The sequence below is a fragment of the Ambystoma mexicanum genome, chromosome 5q (genome assembly GCF_040938575.1).
Source record: "Ambystoma mexicanum isolate Mex_15411 chromosome 5q, UKY_AmexF1_1, whole genome shotgun sequence".
NCBI classification, from domain to species: domain Eukaryota; kingdom Metazoa; phylum Chordata; class Amphibia; order Caudata; family Ambystomatidae; genus Ambystoma; species Ambystoma mexicanum.
In genome coordinates, this window is record NC_090933.1 from 934,264,311 (window position 1) to 934,285,070 (window position 20,760).

At 43.7% G+C, this 20,760-nt stretch overlaps 1 protein-coding gene across 1 annotated transcript in view; it reads right to left on the reverse strand.

Moving 5' to 3' along the window:
* Positions 1–20,760, reverse strand: part of NCALD (neurocalcin delta) — a 273,643-nt gene that overhangs the window by 10,741 nt on the left and 242,142 nt on the right. Inside the window, exon 3 of the mRNA XM_069621449.1 lies at positions 10,318–10,423. Within this exon, the coding sequence (XP_069477550.1) occupies positions 10,318–10,423 (106 nt within the window). The remainder of the gene's footprint in view (positions 1–10,317; positions 10,424–20,760) is intronic.

Below are 20,760 nucleotides of genomic sequence, written 5' to 3' on the forward strand. Positions count from 1 at the left end.
GCTAAACAGCATCTTGATCACAAGGATTTCCCATCGAGGGCTCCTTCCATCAACACTTAAGGAAGCATCCAACTATCTGGCCTAGCATAGAATGCTCAAGCAATATCTGGCTAGAGTGCCGCCGCCACCCCTTTATTTCTGGCATTGATGTTAGATCAGTACTTTGAAGCGGTTCACTCTGCAGGAATTGGTACCTGCAGGAATGTCAATTCATTCATTTGTTCACTTGGTGTAATACCTATGGAAACAGGCAAATCAACAGGTTGATCTCCCCAGACTTTACCCCCATCCTTGAGAAGTGTACTTCCCACTAAACAAAAAGAGAAGAGAGAGTGAAGGTGAGAAGAAATAAAGAGCCAGAGTGACAGGAAGAGTGTGGGAGAGGGTGAGAGACAGGGAGAGATGCAGAGAGGGAGACAGAAGGAGAGAGAAAGAGAAATGGAGGGAGAGGAAGGGATGGAGGGACATGCCTAGTTATTACACCTAGCTGAGAACATTTTAGATTAGAAGGTTACACTAATTGCTATTACCGGGTCACCTGGGTGAATGGAAAGCGTTTTCTCCAAAGCAGCAGAGCAGACCCGCTAGTGTAACTGGAATATGAGCAAACCAACGAATGACGCAATTCTCCTTTCGTAACTGGCATGGGCCTATTAGGAAAAGGGTAAGCTCCACAATTATTTGTGAGAGAGTGACATTTTTCTGCTACCACACGGAATGGGAACTAACTGTACATTTTGAAGCCGAATGCAACTGAGATGGATCTCTAGAAAAGGTCTAAAAACATATGGATTTAGTTAAGACGCTCTCTAGGGGGCCTGGCAAGCTAGAATTGGGAACTACAGAAACTGGGTAAACTATTCGGAGCCGGGAAACATTGGGTTACCTTACCAGTAGCAGAGAAAGCATGCATTTTGCCGGTGAGTATTAACATGGTCACACAGGAGGTTTATAGTGCATCTGTTACACTTCTGGGTTTTAGATTTTTTTAATCATATTTGTTGTGAATTACACTTGTTGCCTTTTGATGCTGGATATCAACTCTGGAGAGGTTATTACTAGCAGAAAAGGAACAGGTGGCCACAGGGGCGTTTCAACTACCCCAATTAACACAGCAATACATTAGCAGGCCTCACTCATTCTGCACAAGCCCACTAGAGTTGCAGGGCGAAAAACTTTATCTAATCAACATAAGGGAAATTCACTCGACCCACGATGACTGGTGACAAAACATTGGCAGCGCTTTCTGTAAAATGCTGCATGTCACCCTTAGCCCACTTCATGTTTGGTGCACGGTTCACACCCAGAGTCCAGCCATGCATAGTGAAACCTATTTTACATTTATTAACAATGTTTATTTGCAGTAAATATCAAATACGTTTCAAACATCCCAGAATTTGATTGTACTCGACCTTCATGAAAAAAGGACTATGCAAGTAGTTCCAGTAGATTTTGTGAGGTACAGTTATTTTAATAAATTTAAGAGGGATGTTGACAGCATTTATACTAATTGCAATTTACAGGTTTAGAGCTGAAAAATGACATTTTTGAATTACCCATTGTGTAACACTTCCAGAATGCCAGTAGGTTTTAAGATATGCTTACATTTTCTATTTAACTTATTTAATAAAGTATTATTAAGATAGTGCCAAGGCCTTCAATAATTGTTAAAAGCCTTAGCACGTCACAAGCCACTTGTTTAGTGCAATTCGCACCTTTCTTAACTGTAAATAATGCAGAATGTATGCAATGCACACTTTTATATATTAAGATGTTAGAATCTAGAAAGGGTTTCTTGCTATCCACAATGAGTAAATCTGACAAATATTTGATTAGCTGCTCAGGTATTGGAAAACACAAACCAGATTGCACTATTTGTGGGCTCCGTGGGCCCAACCCTTCTTGGGAAGACTGGCGAGGCTTGCTGGTCTAAAGTGGCCCTCAGAGTGATGACCCAAATCCCGTGTTCGGTACAAACAGAAGTGGTGGACACGGTTCAGACATAGAAGCATCTTTTTTAAGATGAGCTGCCCCCAAAAAGTCTGGGAGCTGATTCTTGTTTTTAGTAACTCCTTGACCAGTAAAATCAAGGACCCAAGTACTGTAAGTCACACTGACCCAGGGCGATGACAAAGCAAAATATCGACCTCGAGTAAGTAAGCATGCAACATTTTAGCTGACAGGAAAGTAGTGAGCAAGGGAAGGGAAAGATTCTACTGAAGTATCTGTGTACCCTTTATAGGTGTAACATTAGCAACCATATAGGGCGAGCCCCTTCCCTGGAGATGGGGCACATCAGTAAAAAGAGGGACATTTAGACTTGGGGATTTAGACCTTAGGATTACATTTTGTTAAACAATTTGTTTCTGTCTAAATGGTGTTAAAAAACAGTCAGGCGAAGAGAGAATAAGAAAGCCTCTGACTCCAAGTTGTTTGTATATACCTAAAGCGGCTCTCACCAGCCTAGTGTTGGGTTAGAGAGAATGCCCTTACTGCCTCAAAACGCTGCTACTGATCCCAAGAAATTAAAATACAATCTCGATACTGCTATGAGAACAAAAACAAGTCAATTGAATAAGATTCGAATTAAAAATACCAGTGTGTCACTATAAACATGATGTGTTCTCAGATTTCTGTGCAGATAGTGATAAGGAAATGTGTTCTCAAAGCGTAGTCTGTATTGTGCGCCCTTGTTTTGTTTGAATAGTGGGCAAGAGACCATCTGGAAATAAGGTTTTGTATGGCTTTCTTTCGGATAAGGATGGGTGCGAGGCTAGTTGTCCTTCTCCTTCACCATCCATGCGATTTCCTTTATTGCTGCCTCAAGGAGCAGTGAAGGTACTTCTTTAAGGAGGATATTCTTGTCATAGACTTCTAAGAAGAGTAGAAAGCACAGGGAGTCTAGATGCAAACTGCAAAGACCCTCCACATACACTTCATGAAAGCTATCATTGCACCCAATGATTGAACACTGGTCATACTTCCTTGCAGTGAACAAGTGGAAGGCTAGAATGCTTGCTCTGTTTGAAGGCGCCCATCCTTGGTCTGTGTACAGATCAGGGAGGCATATTGGCTTCTACAGAAGTAGATGGTGCCTGGAGGAGGTTAGTCTTTTTTTTGGCTAGAAAAATTGGTCTCTGCACCCTCTTTCTAGGGTAGAGAAAATCATCCTTCAGTCTTCTTTGTACCAGGGAGCACCTTGCTCTGTTAGGAGGTTGGATTGGAGCGTCTAAAAAGATGAATCAAAGATCGATCCAAAGAGTTCCATTCCATTGACAGGTATATCTCCAATAGTAGCTTTTAAGGGAGGCATTAATCTATTATTATAGGCATGTCCTTGTACACACCGCATCTCTGTTTGCCACATTTCTAAAGCGAGACGGCTACATACACTACTGAGATCACGGCTGAATTGGCCACCAGGTGCACCGAGGCTAATACAATCTTGACTTCCAGCTATTTTTCTTCTGTAAGAAAAGAGGGCCAGATTGTTTTTAATGTTTTCCCAAATGTTCATGTTACATTTTATTGTACAAGGATTATAAAAAATATGCACACTGCTTGTGGGTGATGCAGACACTAGCACATGTATTTCCAATGTCTTTAATACACTGCCTTACAGAATTTCCCCTCTAGTCTAGGGCCCAGAGACAGTGTAGGAGCGGCTGTTCTTAAAAACAAAGTACAGTTCTAGTTATTACTTACATTCTAGCTAAGAGGACATGCGTGTTTAATTTTTTCCTAAATACAGAAATCCTATTCATGAGCTTTCCTCATAAAGAAAAGTAAGTCATATCACCTGGTATGAACTTATAAATGTGAGGTTTTCTTTGGGGGTCATCAAATCTTCCCACAGATTCAATCCTTGTCCTACCACTGGTTCCTGTTCTCGATTTTGTCAGCCTATGTTTGGGGCCACTTCTCGACCAACTGCCATAAATTAGCATGTATTCAAAATGTTCACTGTATTGTTTCATCTTATTTCTGTTTTTCATTGTTGCCGACACAAAGCATGTCCTCTACCTATCGAGCGTCTGAGAGCAACATGCAATCGCTTGACAACAAGGAGGTCCACTTATGGTGTGGTCTTTCTTAGGAGTAATAAGGATCTACCTAAAGTTAAGGTAATCTTTGAGGAAGGGTCCATCAATAAACACTTGAATCTTGATGAGGTCTTCTGACCTGAAACCATGGTTGTCAGAGGTGGATAGGAGGAGTAGCTTGCTGATGAGAGTCCTGAATATGTGGGACTAGAAGGCCGGTCACTGAACGCCGCAGAGGAAAGCAGCTACTGTCGCGGCTACTGTCAAAGGCCTTGGGACCTACACGTTTACTATTACATTTGTTGTGACTTAGTAGCAATGTCAAACATGAAGTAGTCGCAGCTTCATCTTCTGTAGTTTTGAGGGGCTCCTCTAAACCCTGTATTTTACTTCCATCTTCAGGAATCCTACCTTTTTTGGGATTACCTTCAGGATCTGCAGGATGACACGCCCCCCTGAACATGCACAACATGATGTTCCGTCTTTTCTGGTTCTCCATAAAATAAATTATCATTTTGTGGACAATCGAATCTCGCCCTTGAGAGGAAAAAAAAGCACACATTCCATGTGATGATTATACATAGAACGACTACTTGCTTATATTGGTTTGCCCCACTCTGCTTGACCCACCCTGTTTTAGGTGTGCAATGGTTACGGACATGTAGCCATTTGTTAATTTTCTCTGATCTTTTTGGCCAGTGGCCGGACTAACTCTTCCATGCAAACTACTTATGCAAAGCAGGTGCACCCAGAAACAACACTTAGACTATAACCCATTTGAGACAGGAAAATACGTTACCATTCACGGGAACGTGGCGACACGAACCATCCTGAATTTTAGAACATGACATTTTGCTAGCCCCGTGCCAACTGAAGAAATAACAGTTGCTAGGCAACTACGCAAAGCAGTACAAGACACTTATGGCTAGGATCAACGACATAGGGTCTCTGCATTTATTCAGCTCTCTTGATGGCGATGCATCCTGTGCACTATCAGAGGTAGAAGTTTGAGAAAATCATCAGTGTGATCTAGGAGTTAAAATGAAAATGCCAGGCCCTAGAGCATGCCGCCACCAAGTACCACTATTAACACATCACTATAAGGATGGCACATATTGCCCGTTCAGATCACCTCCCAAACTATGAGGTGTTGGGTATTTACTACATGCGGTACCCATAAGAAGAATACAAGTGGGAAAAACTGCCTGATAAGGAAATTACTCATAAAAATACCACTACCTTTTACTTCCACCCTAGATGCAAGGATAAAAAGGTGTACAATCTACTTAAAGGCTTTTCCAAAAGGTGTGTGTTCCCTGTGGGAAAGGGCAGTACAACCTTTCAATGCAGGAAAACAACTTTGCTGCATGTGGACAACCCATGGGGCCTCGACCCCTTACCAAAGCACTGCATAAAAGTGTCACTTCTGAGAATCAAAAAATAAATCTCGACAGTAGCTGTGTGAACTGCTTATTGTGCACACTGCATTGGCATCTACAAAATGAGGATGGAATTGGAGAAATAAAGGAATCGTATAACTGAATAAAGCAGGCCTCTGCAGCACAAACCACGCCTCCAGAATAACCAGTGTGTTATGTCCACACACATGGCAAATGCTTCACAATGCATCAGCCAGGTAGGTGTTGTGCAATTTTGTTGTTTCAAAATAAGTCAAAAAAACACAATGAGCTAATTTTATTTTGGTCATAATTTCACCTACTGTTTGGCTGATGGAGGAAAATCGATGCGCTGGTAGTGGTTTTGTCATTGGCAATTTACTTGGCACGGTAGCTTTTTCTGCTGAGCCGTATTCGCCCCTTCTATGATGGCTAGTATTTTACACCAGGTAGTAATTGGCAGTTACAGGTTTGCATGTCATGATAGGTTGCTTTATACAGCACACTGCTGCCATTTGCACGGTCTCCAGGTGCTCTCATGGCTCTGTCAGAATGTGGAAGTGGGTTGGTTAGGGTGGAAAGAAGGGATAAGACCTGTGTTGTGCTCAGCTGTTCTGTGTAAAACCAGGAGTAACTGGCTTCTATGCTGGTATGCTTCCTTGGTGTGTCTTGAGCACTGGGATGTATGGTTTCCAGAAGGGCGACCTCTAGTGTCTAGACTAGTCGTGATTCTGTGGCACAGTAGAAGCGTTTGTGTTGGCTTGAGAAATGTGTGGTTTAGGGTGTTTGGTGGGTGTTTTCCTAGCCATCTAGGGTGTTTGTGGTAAGTGTATGAGAGAGAAGTTGGTTAGTGGGTTTAGGGAATTGAGAATTTTGGATAGTCCCATGGTTGTTAAGCGATTTGTTGTTCTCATTCTTTTATTTTTACTTTGGGGAATTCACCTTTCTGTGGCATAGGGATGGGTTTTAGAAATTTGTGCTGCAAAGTTGGGTTTATTCCAGGTGTGGAGGACAGAAACTCGAGGAGAACTGGTATTGTAGTGGTTTTTGTTTTGGGGCTTTCACTGGAGTCAGATTGGAGAGTTTCTTTTGACTTGGCTGGGATATGGGGGGCATGTCTTATTGGGTGGGCTGGATCCTATTGATCCACTAACCTTGTGCAGTCGGGTTTGGGAAGGTCACTGTGGAATGGCTTGGGTGTAGTCTAAAAAAAATTCTGACTTTTTTTCTTAATAGGGTGATGTTTCTCCAATTGTGACAATTTCCTCAATTGTGACAAATCAGGGGATTCAGTCACTTCCCCCTGGGGGTGAGGGGGGCTTCCTGTGAAGCCAGCAAGTTGAGCCCGCTACGCAACAGTCACCCTAGGGGTGGCAGTACATAGGACCTTGCAGGGAGAGAATCCCCTCTTGGCGTTAAGGTCTCCCTTCCCCATAAGGGACTTCTTTCTTACTAGCCCCCAAAACTCAACACAACCTCACTGACGGACAACTAAACTCCTCTCCCATGTATTATTGTAATATAATACCAGAAGAAGATCTAATACTAATACTGTGAAGAGTAAGAACATGAGTAATGCAGCATGCTTTCCTATCAAGTAATGAAATTAAGAAGCCAACAGGAGGCATACTCAATATGAAGCTAACACAAAGGAAGGACTTTCTTTGGAAGCTGGGAAAGCCCCGGAAGTGCGTCATAAAAAGAGGAGAGTCAAGAGAACGGGGTGGTGAGACCCGGGAGTTTCAAATTGGCCGGATAAAGGAGGCTGGCAAACCACCTTGTTTGTTCAAAAACAGCCATGAAGAAGGGACAGCAGCAGAGCTGGGACAATCCCTGGAGGGATGCTCAAGAAGAGATGGTGAATAGCCCTACTGTTGGCATGCTGAGTAAGCGATACACCAATAACAGACCCAAGGAGGTCTGTTCATGGAAGGAGAACCCGACCAGCAGCCCAAAGGGAGGTGGTGGTGGTGTGGAACAGAAACAAAAGCATAATCCTTTCTTCGCCAAAACCAAGAAAGAAGAGCGACACAGGTGGAACCAGAGAACCATCCTGACCGACCAAGAAGGAGGAAATGAGAACTACAAACAGTTGTCGCAGAACCCCTTCCATACAGGTACAGGTGAGAGCAGTAGATCCGGTGAGTAAGACGTAAAGAGTGAAGATCAATTAGGGACCCTGCCTCCCCATCCCAGTGATTGGCAGAAATATATCAAGAGTGAAGATCACTCAGGGACCCTGCATCCTCATCCCAGTGATTGCCAAATGTACATGAAGAGTGAAGAACATGATACATGCTCTTGTGAGTGGCAAGACTTTGAGAGGAATAAGAGTAAGACTAAGACTTTGTCTACATAGTTCGAGAAGAACAAATTAGTTGGAGAAGCAAGGGGAAGAAGTACATCAGGGCCCACTGAAAGAACTGAGGGAGCTAGTACAAGGAATAGCCAGAGAAGATGTCATATAGAAGAAAACTTGTGCTGAGAAGCATCCCAGTAGAGGGAGTCATTCTCCTGGTCTTTTGTTATGTATAAATAGTGGTAAGGTCGGCTTAGGCTCGTTTTGATGGAGGATGGACTATTACGTTTGGACTTCACATCTGACGACGAGCACCCTAGTTTTATTTTGTTAGGTAGGCATCCCATAGAATAGGGCTAGTGAGGAGTTTCCTTTATTACTTAAAGTTGAACATGAAATCTTCTAGTCAGTGTCCTCCTTCCGACCTACCACACAATCCATTGCTTACCATCTTGTTTTTCAAAACTCCTTTGCAGGAGTGGCCAAGACATTGCATGAGGACGATTTGATGCCTTTGAAATTGTTGATCGCCATTTGGTAGTAGTTGGTCCCCTTCTATTTTGGCGAGTTGAATAGCCAGATTCTTTGCAGTTTCTGAAAAGTCAGGTTATCCTTGGGGATCGAAATCCAAAGTTGGCTTGGAAAATGGAGAAAGCGGTTCCCCCAAATTTGGTTCTTGTTTCTATGTAGAGGTGGGTACTCCATCTCAGGGCTCTTGTCTGATATTGGATGAATGGACCATCACAGGCTCGGAGTCTGTAAATACGACATCTCAACTGACCCGCGCAGTAAATACACGCAGAGACATGAAACCAATCATGTATAAGAGTACTGTTGCAACTGTATTAAATGTAGAATTCCCTATCCATTCTTTTACATTACAAGTTACTTCTGACATCCAAACTTGCTTGTATTAAGGAAATGATGTCACTACTCATCTGTAATACCGGTTCTAAGAAAATGTACTGTTTTTCACCAACCTATAGTTTTGAGGTATTATTTTTGCCAACTTTTCTGCTTTTTTTCACACAAAAAATGCAGGGAATGACAACCTGCTCCCTTACTCCTCCCACCCCAATATATACCTTACCCCCACTTAGCATCTTTATTTTTGCAAATAAAAAAGTGGAAAAACTATTTGGCGAAACTGTAGGTCGGCAAAAGTGGGCTAGTCCGTAGTAACGTATTAAAGGTACGTAGTAATGTCACAGAGCACCTCCCTAAACAAATGGAACAGGTGTCTTGTACCCCTGCATGTCATCCCGAGCCTCAAAAGCAGATTACATGCTGGGCCCTTGAACCCTTACTTGTAACCCCCTCGGTGCATCCCTACACAATAGCGCTATGTTGCCTTCCAACTGGCTTGCATTTTAGAAATGCCATACAAACATACAGGGCCGGCCTGTGAGTCGCAGCTGGCAGTGCCCCTCACATTCCAAATGAAATTTAAAAATGCCTCAGAGCTACACCACAGTCTCAGAGTCTGAAAATGCGACACCTCAACTGACCATGTGACAGACAACAGGTGACGCCTCAGCATCATTTGAGGAGCAGTTTTTGACTGGTGCTCTCCCAGCAGCTGCAGCAAAAGCAACAAGCTCCTGTGACTGCAAGTTCCTCAGAGAACTCGAGACCGAGAGCAAGCACAGCCCGTGTGTTAGCAATGTCGCATGGAGCATGGGAATTGCCCATGCATGCGTTTAATCATGTTAACTTGTGCTGGCTAGTTCTTCCTTTCAGAACTCTGCATTACAAGAGGTAAAGAGATTCCCCAGACCATAAACCTGAAGGATATGAAGGATATTGCAAGCCTCCTCCCAAAGTTCAGAACCATTAGATATACAAAGAAACGTTCATCTTTAAATTAAAGCATAGCTTAAAAGAGGAACAAAATCTGGTCCTATCCTTCTGCAGTGGTCTCCAAACTGTGGGGCTGGCCACCAGGCCCGAGGGGTGTCCAGGGGGTAGTGGGGGGTGCGGAGCTCTTCAAAAAGAGGACTGCGACTGCTTTTAATAGAACACGTAAGCATATTTGGCATCTCAGCATAAAAACTTTGAATACCACCGAGGCTTGCCCAGCTTCGCTGCACCTATTGGAATGTGTTGCAAAGTGGCAATGTTTGCCATTAATAGTCTGGAGCACATCAGCTGTGTCTGAAATAGGTATTAGAAAGAAATCTGATATTACAGATGGTCATGCTCGTTTCGAGGACGACAGTCTCGCTCATTTATTAACTATCCAAATTGGCCAGCCTACCTATCGATTTAGCCCAAAACAAAGCTTGCAGCGAATTTTTGATCTGCATTTTTGTTTGTTACTTTATTATTCTGTTAAAATGCCTCACTACCCGCTCTCATCCCGGGATCCCGCCGTAGCAGGAGCAGCGACCTACTCGTGTATCTGGTAAAGGGTTACAGAGATCTGAAGGGACGCTTTCTCATACATCCTCAAGCATCCCTTCTTTCCTTTCAGAAATCAACATTAACCATCAGAAATAACTAAAACCACACAATCCTGGATTTCCTCTGTAGCTTTTACTGGACGCAGGCGATCATGCAATTTCTAATCCGACTGTACCGTCTCGATTTGTATCCATTTGACGGAATATTTTCTCTGTTCTTTTTTCTGGCGTTGACTCATCTTCGGGCATCTTCATTACTGAGGAGACCATCTTGTAGATTGCCTGAAGGGGACAGGAGAACAAGGTTGACAGTAGGTAGCACCTGAACCAGTAAACAAAGCTCCATTTTTAACGGTCTTAGAAAATGACAAAAGTATAGTACAAGGTTCGGTCTACCACGACACTAGCTTCCTGCTCCAATGCAACCGTTTCTTTGCAAGCAGCTAAACCCATTATCCATTGCATCAGTCTGCCTTGTAATCATCAACTCTAATGTATACGGCATAGTGCTTCAATTAATAGCTTTAAGTTTTCATATTGTATATGACTGTTATATGCATACAACAGAACGCCAAGGTATGTCCTTAATTAAAAAGAAATTTAAATAAAGACTGATACAATCATGCCGGAACAGAAGTAAACAGACGCGTGCAATGTTAGACTGTAGAGAGACACAAACAAGTACAAGTCACACTACACTTCCATAAGTGATCATTATTTGACCCTACTAGAATCTCGATTCCTCAGCATTGCATGCACCTCTGAGAGTTGTATTCCAAAACTTAACGGGAGCCAAAAGGTCACAGGCCTCTGAGCTTGTGCAACAGAAACATAATAGCCAGGATAGCAACGTAATACACTTAAGCAATAATACAGATTGGTTTCGCTTGGGCTTAACGCCGGCCCTGGTGGTTTCAGGGATGTCATTAAGGGGTCGCCAGTGGTCTCCCTTGTGACCCCTGCCTGAGGTCTCCCTTGCTACCCCTGTGGTCTGCCTTGCTACCCCTAAAAAAAACAACAAAAACAACTTTTTGGTTTCTCACAAATTGAAGCTCCTGGGCTGTAGCCAAGGCCATGTGTCTCTTTGCTTCTATAGTGGCTGGCTTTCATGTTCAGGCTTCTTAAAAAAAACAGGGGGGGGGGGGTTTCCACAAAACACTGAGCGGTGACTCTAAATAAGAAAGAATAGAAATAACAAATCATTTGTCTTTCTGGAATTCTATACAATAATTGCTAGACTCATTAAAGGTTTCTTTCAGGCAAGCTTCAGGGGGTGAGTTACTGATTTGGTCTGTTATTAAACACCTCAAATTCACAACACAGTCAAAATCCTCCAAAAAGCATTTAGAGTAGAATAAGCATCCATTTCCATTGAATGAAATGTGTATAACGTTACAGTGATATTGTAACCATATGTGTCAGGGTACTTGGAAACAATGCTATGTGATGCCACTCCCTGTTTTGTCAATCGGTAAGCGGTCATGTTCCATTGCTTCGCGTGATGTCACTTCGGGGTGGGGTCAAATGTCATCAGAGGTCAAGGGGCATTTTATATCACTTCCGTTACCCCAGGCATTTTGGTGAGATTATGTCCCTCAGTGGTTTACCGGCCAATCAAGCCTGCACCCGTGGGTTGATTAGTATCTTGGAGTCAATCCCCAATGCACTGATTAGGAAGATCCTTTGTTTGCATTTTTGGATAACACAGAACACAATGGCTTTAAGCTTACTGCCCTTAAAGTCACCTGAAACTGGTGATCTACAGTCAGAGCACAAAAAAGAGCCACACATGCGGGGGGCGCCGTGTATGGAAAAGGAAGAATACGCGTGGAGTGAACCCCTCTTCTAATTCCATTGTCAGGGGAAATAGAGACAGCACACCAGAGCAGCAAGGTGAGAGCCCAGGTGGGAATAGGATCCAGGCAGAAGAGGAAATAAGGAAACAGAGGGCTGGGGGAGCGATGGGTGCGAGACTTTCAAGGGTTGGTCAGGGACTTAGAGAGCTACACAGGCATACACGTCGATCGCTCAATTCGCTTGGAACACTAGTTTGCATAGTTAGTTGCACACCGTGAACTGAGCGAGTTGACCAATTCACACATTCTCCCTCGGTGCTAATGTCAATTTTTGAAGGGCAAGGTTCAACACCTTTAATCTATGCATAGCTCAGGAACACATGGTCTGTAGTTGAAGTATCAAGCAAATGCAAGCACGTGGAATCCCGGGTGTTAATACTTATTTCACTGTCAGATGTAAAGTTAGTACAAGTGTGATTGAAATAGCAAACATTAGTTTCTCTGCAGATAGCTCCTGTGCTAGGACTAGAACTGTTAGCGGACTACGGGAGGTCCTTTCATAGCTTCGACATGCAGCTGTGACCCAATTCTAGATAGAAGCATCTTGGGAATTAATTCAGTGAATAATTCCTTCAGAATTCCTGATCCAGAACAGACTGAAAAACTTGTTTAAGCTTTGAAATACCCATCACCCCCATGTACCAAACAATAACCCAAACAGCAGGAGAAACCCAGACCCAACCAAACCAAGAAACTGACTATAACCCGGGGCAATGCCGCAGAGGGAGTGGTAACCCATGGACCCACCATAGTTACTGAGCGCCACCGTTTGGTGGGAGCGTTGGGGGCCAAGTGGCCACTGTGCTAGTGGGAGCCCATGGACTTGTCACAGCCAGTGGGCATGGCTGCAGGCAAGTAATGGGGATAGTGGATTGCTTTTGGGTGACTGGGGCATGGCCAAAGACCATGTGCCAGGCAAATTGGGTTTTGGGTTTATCCACTATTTCCAGAAGATATACTAGATGACTGGAGGGTGCAAGGACCAGGCCTAAAGCCATGTCCTAGGCAAAGCCACAAGTAATGCACAGTTGAAACATTGGGTAGCTCGGGGTTGCCATGTAAGAACGTCTGTGCCCAGACACAGCTGCCACTGAACATTGCAAATGTGTCCAGCGGGTAGCTCAGTTGTGCCCCATGCATGGACAACGTGGCCACTGGTCATGGCTATGTGCCATGCTGTTTCTGGGCCCACTGAGCGGTTCTGGGATGCCTCCAAAGGTCAGGTCGCAGTCATGCCTAGGCCACTCAATGGGCCCAGAGGGCATAGCGCAACACCATGATGAGTGGCTACTTTGTCCATGCCCCAGGCACTACTGAGCCACCCAATGGAAACATTGTGCATGACGTGAAGCAAGGCTTACATGTAATCTGGGCAGAGAAAATAGGTCACTCATTGGTGGCTTGAAAGACTGTGGCATGGCCGAAATCCATGCTTGTGGCAACTGGACATGGCCAGGTGCTACATCAGGGGATTGGAACATGGCCAAAAGGTGATTCACTGGGCACAATGGCCAAGGAACATAGCTGAAGGCCATGCCCAGTTGGCACATGATGGCCATACATTGAGCACTAGGACCTTTTGATTGTCTGGAGGTTCTCAGGTACCACGAGCGAAATGTCCACTGGACATGGCCACAAACCATGCCAAACGAGCACAGCTGGTACAATAGTGTGCATCATTAAACAAAGCCTAAACCTTCGGTGGAAGAAAACTTTGGTTAAGATACATTCTTGTTGCAGAGCAAAACAGCAAACTCTTAGAAATTCACCAATTATGGTAATAACGCAACACAACTAGTCCACTGCCACCATAGGGCATCCATAAATCAGCAACCACTGATCCGTGCTCATGAAGTGGCATGCTCATTGAAAGGGAGAACCTCATCTACAAAATAATGCTTAGAATCCATTGGGTTATGTTTTGTGCTGGTCATCCTTAGATACTACTCCCTTTCCATAGCGTTTTACATTCTCATGACGTCCTGTAGGAGCAGTGGGTATGTGCATGTAATTGGTGATGTCGTTTGGTGACATGAGCAGTGGACGCAGGGAGAGGGTTATGGTTGCTTTAGGAATCAGTTTGCGGTTTTGTTGTTTTGCCTTGCAACTATTTGCCTTTAACTAAGATTTTTCTCTGAATATGTAAATGTTCAAAGGGTACTCAGATGGTGAGCAGCTTGAATCTCCTTTAACCTTCTGAGATTTCCCAGTCTATTTAAGTGGGAATCACTTCGTTCACATTTTTGGATAACACAGAACACAATGGCTTTAGCTTACTGACCTTAAAGCCACCAGAAACTGGTGATCTACAGCCAGAGCACACCGAGTTACTAGATGCATTGCTTCCTAGAATGGAGAGTGCAGACTCAAAAGTGAGCAGCGTCCACTGGTTCAAGATTTCTGTCATAAGAAAACATTAGGGCGTGCATTCAATGCTTACAGACTAAACTGCACCACTTGAGTGTTGCGTCCTTTAAAACGTTCTGTCAATATTTTCTGTATTATACCAGCACACCAAGAGGTGAAATAATTACTTTTCTATCCTTGATTGCAATACTTCATTAGGAGGTGGCATTCTAACAGCATCGCCCTTAGTGCCAATTCTTGCACCTAAATCACTACTGCAGACACCACAATCCAGTCATCCACAGAAGGTCATTGCATGTCTATTTCTATTATTACAACCAATGTGTAGGCATTACAGTGCTGGGGTGGTGTGGAAAGGTCCCCATGATTAGGAGGGATTCATGTTGCGCGCACCGTATGACTAACTGGGGGTGGCAGCGAGCTGCGCACGATGTTGCAATTTCATAGGTATCAAAGTGTAGTTAATTATGGATGGGTTATGTTACTTTAGTGTTGCTGTTGGTCTAGAAATTGATAAATATTAGCTTCCATGCAAGCAGAAAGATAAAATGTTAAACCCATCAAATGTAAAAGCATACATATACAATAATATAAATAATTGGGGAATTCATGCAGGAACACAGTAGTTGGGACCCCTTTTGCAAAATGCTCTTTCACTTTAAAACTAAACTTGCCATGTTTTCAGAAGGCAGGTGAATGAGTAACTTCAACCTTCGTGGTAAGTACAGCTGTAAAAAATAGCCATGTGTTTTTATGGTCTGATAAGTCTTGTAGATGGTAGATGTAATCTCCTGCTGCCTGAGAGTGTGACAGAAGGAGTTTCATTATTATTTTGGCCAGTAGTGAAACACATGGTAAGCCAGTGCCTAAAACTATTCAGGAGTTTCAATTGAACGATGAAGTGGGAGTTTTTGTAGATTGGAAAGTTTAGATGGAATGGTGACCTGGGGAATGAGATAGCATCTCAAACCAAGATAAATCATTCACTGAGCCTTCCTCATATTGCAGGGAATATTCATCATGTCATGTGCAAATCCAGAGTTTGGGTTTATACAGCTTGGGCCAATTATTGCTAGTAATTAATTATGTTTTCAATATCAATGTTTAACCATTTGTTGACGTCATGACCTACTACAGACATATCATAAGAAGCGGTGTGTTATGAATATGATCTGAAGATAATTATCAAGATAAAACTGGCGAGTGAAAAAGTAGGAATTGTGAAAAGATGGGATTTCTTCGTTGAAGGTTTTGTCCAATCACGTTTGTCGTTTGGATTGTAAAATAATTTGTGAATGATTTAACTGTTGTATGAAAAGATGTGAACTGATGTGGTCTGTTGAGACTTGGGTTAGTTGGGTCCTGCAACACCTTCTAACTACTCCCCAAGAATTGTACAATAAACTTGCTTTATGTACAACAGTGTACTCACTTCTTAAGTGATGGGCCTTTTTGGGTTACAGTTATTAAAGGCCCATCCGCACAACAGCTGATTGGAGTTTCAATAAGCCATATATAGTGCACCATTCCATGGGTTGAATTCCCATAGATCCACTGTTTCTTCTTTGTTCCCCCTTGCATTAATTTCTGTGCCCAATTCTGTATTAGCAAATTTCAAAACAAAGCTCATTAATGAATGTTAAATGAGGCCAATCCTATTATTTATCACTGAGATTGTTACAGTTCCAATCTCCTGCTTGTCTAGGGCTGCTCAATTGATCATCACCCTTCTAAGAAAGGCATGGCATCAACAGCAGACACAGACACACTCGATGCAAGTTTTGAAAACCTTTATCTTTGTATTTGGTAAGGTTGGAAGAATTCCAAACTGGCCCTAATTCTAGAATGGGAGTAGTCTCGACCATTAAACAAATAACAAACAAGTCCAAGTCAGTGTAGTCAAAATAAAAAAGCCTATGCTAGAAAAAAACGAACTTTCCCCTCCTTCTCAAATGACCAATGTGTAAAGGGAATATCAAAAGGAAAAACAGTGTCTTAAAAGAAATGTCAGAATGGCTTTAACAACAACAACTCCCTGCCCCACAATCAGAAGCACAGGGTCTTGGGAGTTTCTGAAAAGGAGAGGTGGCTGGCACAGTTCTATCAGTCTGGCACACTTTGGCTTACTGGTACAATTCAACAGTTCAGGATTGGGCTTCAAACCTTTGACAGTCCAATCAATTATTTAGGCTTCGTCTTCCTTGCCATGAATCCACAGTTCAACTCTTGACTTTCACTATACCACAATTCAACACAGGTTTCCCCCTGGCGGGCTTGAGCCTGTCTTTCCTCTTTGTGAGGGTTCCCTTCCCCTCTTTTTGTTTCATCCAACTTAAATGTCAAAGCATTTCGTAACAGCAAGGATTTTACGTATACCTGTGCATGACCACTTCAACCTCTCTTTAACCAATTTGAAAACAGTCATCTATTCGTAACACCAATGCTTCTTAGAGTAAGTTGTTTCTAAGAAATTACTATTTCTTTACTTTGCCCTCTTGGCACATTTTAAATTTCCATATCTTTGCTTTTCACTTTATCACAACTTAAAACATTTCACAGAGATTTTCGAATGTGCGATTCCGCCTCGCAAGACTACTCTATTACTTTGTATACTTTCATTATGCTTCAGCAATTATTCTTTCCTTTGCGCGTTTTACTGGGACACATGCGAACCTTCAACTCTTGTTAAAGTCACTTTAGCTTGTAACACAAACCAGGCCTTTGTTGCCTTCGATAATTCACTGGTCTGGTTAATTGGGTTTCTTTCGTCAATGCTTTCCATGTCGCTTTTCATGTAGCCATCAACGCCGTTACCAAGAACTCCTCTAATCCTCCTCAACTCTGTTGTTCACCTGGGAGGGTAGCGAGCTGCCTTGAAGTACTTTGAAGGTATGTTCTTTCTCCGCACTCGGTTTCAATCTTGGAACGCTTACGGCTTCCTGAAAGTATGGAATTCTCGCCTGGCTCTCTCTTGTCCTCCGCAACTTGAAACACTTGTGTATATGCGTGTTATAAATGCCATATCATATCATAACTGCCAATCAGCCCCTTGGCCTTCCAACTTTGATAACCTGGTTCACATCAGCCACGGAAGAGCGGCTCCTTCGTGTACCCAGCTTTGCCCTCTGTGTGCCTGTGAGCACCACCTTTCATCCTGACGGAGTTTTAACAAGTGGCAGGTGTGTGTAGTTAGGATTACGTGCCCTACTCTGCCTGGTCTCATTAAAGGGACAGAGCCATTGCAAGTCAGAGGTTATCTTCCTGGCCTCATTGCTCATCTTCCTAGGCTCAGTAGTGTGGTCTGTGTGAAGTGGGGAGGAATTATGGGAGCTGTAGTTGCCCACAAAGTAGGTAGGGATAGGGGTTAGATGGGTTGTGGAAAAAGGGGGGATACCATGTCTCACCATCCGGTGCTTCTCCCCCAATCCCAGAGGACCCACTAACCATGAGATCCTCCCTCGCTTGTCCACCCGAGTACAGGATCCCCAGGGACTAGGTTGTGAAACACCCTCTGGTTTTATTTTCACACCCACCACCTGCATCAGCATCACCAATTCCATAAACACAGTTTTTTGAAGCCATACGAATGCCAGTAGATTCTATACAATTATCAAGTAACTGTGACAAGGCTAGTAACCAGGCCTTGTCACGAGGGGACAGAAACCCTCCTCAGCCAGGTTTGGGAGGCCTTACACAGCCAGCCCCACCCCTGGGCAAAGAGGACCCCAATTACCATCCCCAGCCCTTGTGCCAGACTGCTTGCATGCAAACCCTCGACTCCAGCCTTAACTCTATGTATAGATTTACATCATTATTTTCTCTCATTTTCAGATACTTTACGACTGAAGAAAGAGAACAGAGATGAGGAAATTTAAAGGACAAGATCAGCCCCTCATTCAATGAATGAACAGAAGAAAACCTCCAAGACAGCCACAGCACTGCAGAGACCCGACCGCAGCAACTGGCGCAAGAGAGACATGCTGCAGCCCTGCGGCACTTCAACACAAAACTCACTGCACAGTAACAGCAGAATCTGCCGGCTTTGAAATCTGCAGTCCCCTAGACCAGCAGGGATTAAGAGGGGGAAAGTGAACACTTCCCATGAAGGTCCCAGGAAACTGGCTCAAACTGTGCAGGTGATCTTTAAACACCACCAAATCCATTACGCTGCTAGCCTGCACAGAGAAATAGGTGGTGCTTAACCCCCTCTTATAGACTTTCCCCTGAATGTACACATCCTGGGGGGAAGGCAGGGGCAGATACCATCCACATGTGACAGACATTTTCTCAGGATGTCCAAAAGGCTTCCATGTGACCTAAGCAGTATGTATGTATCTTTGCAGTAGTAATAAAAGTCTAGTAAGTTTGAATGGATACTGTGGATGAAGGGACAGATGTACATATTAAGTAGGAGTGGGCTCATTGGAACAAGGTACAAAGGAAAAGATAAAAAGGTACATCAAGCCAATTACACATCCAATCAGAATGGTTTCCATACTCTCACAAACCCGGGTCAGTTCCAGTTAGGTTCCTTCATCTGATGCAGTAGCATTTCAGTTTTCTCCCTGCAGAAGTGTTTCATATGGCATAGTGTAAAGATGCAAGCGGGCAGTGGAAGAAAACAGAGGCTTAATTCTCCCCAACCAGGGTTGCACAATGCCCTAATTCCAGCAACCTGCAATGTTGAACCAAGGCCCATAATGTATGCTTATTCCCCTTCTGGTAGCTTTGCACAACTAGAAGTCTTAACTCCCCCCACAGGAGCTGGTCTATACAAGAAAGCAGCATAACATTGCATAGTCATGAGGCCAGGATAAGATACAGAAAAATTCAATATATGATACTAAGAATGGATTGGCTAAAGGTCACAAAAGCGATACCGGTGGGTGGAGAAAATGGCAAGTAGAATACAAATAACATTAACTTTTACATACTGTTTGTGAAAGGGGTGTTTTAGTACATTTTTACTGGGGTCCATTACATTTTATTGGTAGCTAGAAATGTTAACATGTACCTCCAAGTGTCTTCATGACTAGTCAGAGATGCCGAGATCAATTGCAAGGCAATGCGAAGCGTGGACAAGGTTAGCCCGATACGGAGGCCGAGTCTGCAGAAAAAAGTTAACTTACAACAATTCATAGAGCTCAGTGAACTTAAATGGGACCAGTTCACAGGCAATGTCTGAAGGCGTTTCATAGCCTTGTGCTGGCTTGATGGAAGGTCTCTGTAAACCTGACTTTGTGAAGAAAAAGCTTCAAGCAGGAAAATGCAGTCTATATATTTCCACCAGATCTGGGGACTGAATTTCCTAATGGGCTCATTTTCAACAGAGGTCAGAGGCACATTTCTACAGGGAGGCAGGTCTCAAGTGGTGTCTGAAACCTGGTCCTCAACCTTTAGATCAGCCTGCAGGATTGTATCGCAGCTGCAGGCTCACGGTCTGACTTTTGCAGGGGCCTAGACACAGGAGGAAGGCCGCAGTGGTCATCCAAGGAAGATGCAGCACTTTCCGATGGGCTAGTGAAGAACGCACAGTGGGCAGGAACTCAGTGCTTCAGGAAGCAATTCTGAAAGCCGCCCTGTGATCTCCAAGGTCAATGGGAAAGAGTCTACCTTCACTTTGAAAGTGAGGGCAGGGGTGGTCTGCTCTACGAGTCCATGGACTTCATATTCGGCTACAGCTCCGGTCCTACTCAATAAAGCGGACCCAGCTCCCTGTTCCCGAGCAGCGGCCAGAGAAACAGATGTGCTTTTGATAGAATCTAGAGTCCAACGCAGGGTCTTGACAAGGCAGAAAGGTTCTCAATTGGCAACCGACCTTGCCCCAAAATGATCAAAGTCAGTAGCTTTGGCAACTGATAGGGGGTTCAAACCAATCCTGTGGGATTTCAAGCCGCACACAGCGAGCAACAGGAATCTCCTGGGTATGGAGCAGCCGTCTTCCTCTTGCTTACAGAAAGGTTTGGGAAACCCCTTCGAGCAATGCCTTACTCCATTTCCAGGGCTGAGACTTCTCCATTTCCAGGGCTGAGACTTCTTGACCCGCAAGACTTGGCTCCTGCTAGGTAGTCTAGGTCAATCCCTTTATGTTTTAGGGAACGAAGCAGGGTTTGGGGGATTAAGGATAGACGCTAGATGCTAGCTTTCTGATGGAGGTCATGGAGACCTGCCTTGAGAATAGAATGTGTGCTCTGTAAAGCTAAACAAGCCCAAACGTTGCGAACATAACTGGATTCACCGGTGAGATTTCAAAGCATACAAAACCCAGCTGTGCAAATTCTCAAGTGTCCAAACTTAATTATGCTCAAAGGTTTAATTGCACAGTTCATAAATCCCAGTCAAATCTAAAGCGTTCATAAAAAAAAAAAAATGTATTTTGATTTGTACTTAGTTATG